Source organism: Haemaphysalis longicornis, unplaced genomic scaffold (genome assembly GCF_048455015.1).
Source record: "Haemaphysalis longicornis isolate Haplotype H1 unplaced genomic scaffold, Haemaphysalis longicornis Haplotype H1 scaffold_1, whole genome shotgun sequence".
Classification (NCBI taxonomy): Eukaryota; Metazoa; Arthropoda; class Arachnida; order Ixodida; family Ixodidae; genus Haemaphysalis; species Haemaphysalis longicornis.
Genome location: NW_027526203.1, coordinates 250,740,154 through 250,746,153, shown reverse-complemented (window position 1 = coordinate 250,746,153; position 6,000 = coordinate 250,740,154). Strand labels below are relative to the sequence as shown.

Sequence of the window (6,000 nt, the reverse complement as noted above, 5' to 3'; positions counted from 1 at the left end):
AGTTGCGTGCGCGTTACAATCGGATTCAAAACAGAAATACGCTTTAAAGCGGCCAGCAGCATTGCCATACGGAAAAGACACGAAGTTCCCCAAAATCCATCTCAATCCAATAAAAACAATCTGTCAACACCACGTGAGTTAATTTCGGCGCACTAATTCCTCAATAACATACCGTATACCTTGGTCAGCTGTTGCACATTTTTTGTGCTGCTGCAATCAGCCCATCACGCCTAGAATGATGAAGATCAAAACACTTGAAATCGCAAACAGCTTCAATGTTCCCCGCTATACCTTTATTTCCAGCAGCAGCTGGATAAGCAATCTTATGAAGCACAATTCATTTTTTGCTTTCCTAGTTGCATACGCCAAATAATATCTCCTTCTTCCAGATATGTGGTGTAATGTCTTTTTCATCTGCGCGGTGCAGTCAGTGTCAAATTATTCTTTTTTCGAACTTTCCTGCGCGAACTTACCCTCGCGTCACAATTGGGGGCGCGTTAAAATCGCGAAAATATAGTATTCTGCTCCTCGCGGCCCGCCAACTCAGCCCGACGAATGAGTCAACCGACCCCCTGCGTCCTGGTACACTGGACTTGCCACGACGGCTTTCCGACCCAACCCATCCGCTTATACATGGACGGGCTGAGTCCGAAAAAACTGTTTATTTCGACTCAACTCGCCATCGTCGGGTCAATGTAAACGGGGGATCGTACCACGGTCGCTGGATGGGAGCGCACGCAAGTGCGCCTTTTATCCAGCGGCTGTACTCGTACATACACCCAAGTGTCTACCCAACCGCGGCCTGCCGCCTGTGCGGAGAACACACCACCCTTTTTCACATCATATGGGCATGTCCCCGAATTTGCTCCCTCTACTCTCCTCTGAGGAGCACTAGGAGGCCGCACTCCACACTCCGATCTGGACCTTCAGGTCCGGCTAATCGAGAGGACTCTGGAGATTGCCGGTGAGTGGAGGATGCCACAGGATACAAGCGCGACTTGAATGACATTGACCAGATTAAAGTTCTGTCTCTCTCTTTCAGGAGTGAGGCTTCACGATACCGGCTTCACAAATTTCGCACGAACACGGCAAAGGTAGGGTAATAATGCCTTCACATTAAAATTTCGGGACAGTGTTAATCTTTCTCTTTGTTATTGTGAGGTGTGACTGACAGATGGGGATCAAAACTTTTTTCAGAGGCAAAAGAGGAAGACTGATATCCTATGATAGCCTAAAGAAATTTTAATCAATGCCTCCACATAACCCTATGTATCCCTATAGCGCTCTACACCGAACACCTTTAAAGTCGGCTTCATTTTATATGAACATGTATTTCATGGAGACGATTTTCAAGGGACATTACAAGATGTTTTATATCTAAACATGAAGGCCATAACAATATTGATTGCTAGCATTTTCGCAAGCATCGAAGATGTGGCGCAGCTAGCGTTTCGGACGGACAGATCGGTTTCCTGTGGCTCCACATGGAAACCACTAAGCACCAGAACACTCGAGTAACAGCGGAGCTGTTGTACAAGCCATTAGTTCGCTGTTGCAGGAAGAAATACCGAGAAAATGCCGAGCGCTCGCGAGCGCCTGCCTAGCGGGGACCACCGAACGTACTCGGCACGCGCCTATAGCAAAATAATAATAATAATAATAATAATAATAATAATAATAATAATAATAATAATAATAATAATAATAATAATAACGAAGTGGCGAAAACCCTCAGGAGCGAGAAAATGCCCAGCGCTCGTGAGCGCGTGCCTCGCCGGCGACCGCCGAGTCCCCGGCTCACGCAGTGGCTTTAGCAAAAAAAAAAAAATCTCCAGCTCTAATGCTAATGATGAAAAGACACCCTGATTGGAAGAGGTCACCATGGTCGCCGCATTCTCTAGAAGCCCTTATGAATAATTGGAGACATGGTTATGAGTGTGCCACCGGCTTTCCTGAGACGACTTGCAGATCCCGCCACCGCTGCTTCGAGTCGATGACGAAGAGCTGGTAGAAGTCTACAGTGCTGAGGATAACTTTGCATCCACCACTCGCCGCGAAGAAGACGACGACCTCTTCGATGCATATGACGACGATTACTAGCACCGCAACTATGCAAATAAACAATGATACCGAAACATAACTACGTGTCCGGCAATGCTCCCCTACAACAGCTTCGCCATTCAAGTCAATAGACCCTATGCAAAATGCGCCCCGCCATCTCACGTCGACTCCGGTAACTAGGTCCGCCATTTTGGTACGGTCGTTTGAAACCGAAACCAATTAGCAAAACATAGAAGGCGGGCATTGACCGCTCTTGGTGATGGACTACGATGCCGGAGCATTGCTTCGTGCCGCAGAGCACGCAATGCGGAAATACCGGTTCAAATGGAGAAAAGGTACGTGAAGTTATACGCTTTTGAACGAACTTTGTGACGCGAACTGTGCCGGCGCGAGCAACCTTTGTGACACGCTGGGCGCGGTGCGCTTGGAGCGAATATTTGTCGTTGGTTCGCTAAGCGCGGGGTTCCGTAGTCGCTGTCTGTATGAAAAATACAGCTGTGTTGGAGTTCTGTTGTCCAGCCTTTGTATTCTAAATGAAGCGTGAGCGTGCGCCGCCTATTCACGCGACTGACAGCGGCGCTCGACCGGGAAAAACAGTACCACACGTTGCCAAAATTAGGCCGTTTCTTTACTCGTCCCTGTGGCTCTGCGCCAGCTTCATTTCATTGTTAAATGATACCGCTTAGCCCCTACACGAGCTATTATCTTACCTAGGGCTGTAAACAAACTTTTCTTGCCGCACTACGCCGTCACGGCGCGGTTGAAAATTTCCTCTGTGGCGGGCGCGCACGGTATGGGAGTGTGTTGTCGATTTCTTTACGTTGCATTTAGCCGCGTGTCGTTGCAGAAGTGGCGAACACTGTTTTATGATGCTGTAACGGTGGAAAATTCGAGCTTTCGCACTTGGTTCCCGATTTGCCGGGCTGAAAGGTTTGTTGTTACGTCAAGTTAACTTGGTGCCCATTGTCATTCCAGCAACGATGTATTTACTGTCGAAAATTTTGCGACTAAAATACACTCACTCCTCTAGTTTGTCACATGCTGCATGCATGCCTCCGACGTAATGATAGTGGCCATTGATGTAGGTAGCTGAGACAATTTTCAAGTTTTATTCAAAAAGAAAAAAAGAAAACGGCCACAGTTGCATCAGGCCGCCGCGCATCAGCTTGAGTGCTTTTGCGCTTTTGTGGATATAACTGTGGATATAAATGGAACAAAAAGAAGCATTCGCGCACCCCTGCATGTCGCGGTCTAGTAAACACGATGTTGCCCAGCCTCTGCGTGCTTGCGAGATGACCACGGCGAAATGTGGCATGAATGCTTGATGGTAGCTCATAGGTGACCCTTCAGGTGCCATGCCAGTCCTTGTTTCTGTCACTGGGGGGGGGGGGGGGAGGAGGAGGAGGAGCGGGAGGCCGGCACAACTGGGGCAAAAAACTCATTCTCAAGGCTACCAAGTTTTCTCCCAAGCGCCTGCACGGCACTTTGTTGCTGCTCGCATTGCTCCTGTACTCGACGTGCATCGAACAGACGCATTGGCAAGGGAAGGGAGGGGCCATTTTATCGCGGGCTTCTCCAGTCAATGTTTTGGACACTCGCTGGCTTGATGCCCTGCTGTCTCGGACGTCCCCACTGTTGTGGCAGCTCAGTGCACGCAAGCTTCGGTGGCGCCGCTTAAAACCTTCGGCTTGCAAGAGGGCGAGTAGGTGCACAGCAGCCAGGATGTGACTCCATGCTCCACTGCAACCCGCCGGGCACTCGCACGATGCCTCCCCAATCGCCCCACTGTCCGTCTCAAAGGTGAGGCACACAACATAGGGCCGGCCACTTTTCTTCTGGGAGCAAAAGCAGCTGCTGAGCACATGGATGAAGCCCAACCTGCAAGAACAGAGACAGTATCAGTAAATAACACTCAGGGAAGAACAGGACTAGTCCGCTGCAGTTTATGGTAAAGGGACAGAGCAGAAAGAAGTGGCCGCAAGGAACAGACTCAAAATGACCAGATTTTGTGTCTTGCTTAACACTGTTGCAAGGGCAATAATCTACACCTCAAACAGCAATGATGTCAAAATTGTTTGTCAAGTTCGAGCGTGCAAGTATCTCTGCATGCTTTGTTAATGCATTTTTCAAGAGAAGGAAGTTTAACATTTAAAAACCTCAGCGTGGGTAATGATGTATACCAGTACCCGCATAATCGTGTTCGTCATAACTTAAGCAAGCAATAATATGATTATCTGGAACTCACTTCCAGAATCTTTCGAGATAAAGAGGCAAACATTCGGGCTATACCGATGACCCATCGAATTAAAAAAAAATCTTCTAGTTCAGTGAGTTCGAGCTAACCAGGTTTTACTGTATTATCTATTCGTGCACACTAAAAACATGCGCTTTAGAAACAAACACAACCACCCCACCGCCAAAAAAGGAGAAGAAAGACACACAAACAGATTTTTGCGCAGAGCATGCGCAATAAATAATGAACACACACAAAAAAAGAAAATTCAAGGCGTATGTGCGCTTTTGTAGTTGACTTCGCCGCAAAGCACGATTGCTTTGCGGCAAACACGCGGGCGGACGACAGTCACGGAAAACGGCCGCAAACTTTCCGTAAACATCTTCGCCAAAAATCATCCCGTAAATTCCATGTACAGCATTTGAAAATACCTAATCCACCCACTAGCGGTACGGTCTGGCGATTGTCGCTCTCCTCTTTCAGGGTTACTGCAACAGGGTCGCCGCTACGCATTGGCGTGGTAAACAACGATGAACAAAGTGGTCTACAAATGCTCATACCGGTTAACTCGCGTCAAGTAAAAACAAAGAAGGATTTACTTACTGCGAGTCGCACGTGTTTGTCCGCACCGATGAAGGCGAGCAATGCGCCTCGGTGGCTAGGCGGCATGCCCTGCTCCGCTGCCGCTCGGATGGGTCTTTGGCGCGGCACCCCGAGTGGTATGAGTCTTCAGACACAGTCGGCAGCGCAGGCAAGTCCTTCGTCCACAATCCGCGGTCGAGAGCCGGAAAACACCGTCCAGTTTGAGCCATACCGCGTTACCGTCACCTACTCTTCCACAGTAAACAATACGAGACTTCCCGATCGGCGCCCGTACCAATATGGCCGACGGTCTCGTTTACACCAGTGTTGCTAGATCACCAAGCAATTTCGCATAGGGTCTATTGCGCGTGAATGCAAGCTTCCCTGAATTTTTTGCTATGAGGCTGCAACAAAACTGTCGGCAACCGGAGTCGTTGAAAGCGTTATCATCATCACTATTTACCTGTATGTATTGCATTCTTAGTGAATTAAGCGGCGTATACCTGAAAGAGACGCATAAAACTAATGTCCCCCTTCCTACAACCCATGTCATGGCGACGAAACAAATACCTCCTATAATGTAAACCGCCGATCCGGCGGAAAGCAGCAGCAACAACGAAAGCAAAAAAAAAAAAAAAAAAAAAAACCCGGGCCATCTCCACTAACGTGAAACCCGCGGATGGGCAAAGCGTGCAGTCAATACGTGCATTCAAAGATTGTAAGCCTCTCTTGCAACATGGCGCGCGCTGATTGGGCACCGGAGAAGCGCCGGTGAGAGGAGCATTCGCGCGCTTGCTGAGGCGGTGGCGCCCTCTTTTGCGTTGTACCGGATTTAAGCAATTGAAATCGTGGCCTCCGCGATTTGCTGCCGGCGGCGCGCCGCGCGCCGGTAGCCGATCGCGGAGGCCACGTTTAAATGCATGCCACACCTGTCCTACTTTGGGGTAGTGGCAGGGATCAACGCGAGCGCTGTGCAATGCCCGCACCTGGCCCTGGGGGCTCGTCCTCGAAGAGAGAATTTATTACGACTAGTTACAGCTAGAACCCGCTGTAGTTAGCTACTATACGGGTCGACAGGGCACAGGATATACAAAATCTGTTACAGAGGAAACGAAGTGAACATC

The 6,000-nt window shown here is 49.1% G+C and overlaps 1 protein-coding gene across 1 annotated transcript; it reads right to left on the bottom strand.

Moving 5' to 3' along the window:
• Positions 1-216: 216 nt before the first annotated feature.
• Positions 217-5,211, bottom strand: LOC144158575 (uncharacterized). The gene is made up of 3 exons (XM_077689547.1): positions 4,898-5,211; positions 3,500-3,939; positions 217-230 (listed from the first exon to the last, which is right to left on the bottom strand). Exons 1-3 carry the CDS (start codon positions 5,104-5,106, stop codon positions 217-219), a joined length of 663 nt encoding a protein of 220 aa, XP_077545673.1. The 5' UTR covers positions 5,107-5,211.
• Positions 5,212-6,000: the final 789 nt, after the last annotated feature.

Bases quoted from the DNA above. Each gene is read 5' to 3' on its own strand.
- LOC144158575 (XM_077689547.1), bottom strand. From the start codon at position 5,106: ATGGCTCAAACTGGACGGTGTTTTCCGGCTCTCGACCGCGGATTGTGG. The intron at 3,940-4,897 runs GTAAGTAAATCC...CTGTTCTTGCAG, and splicing joins ACAAACACGTGCGACTCGCA to GTTGGGCTTCATCCATGTGC.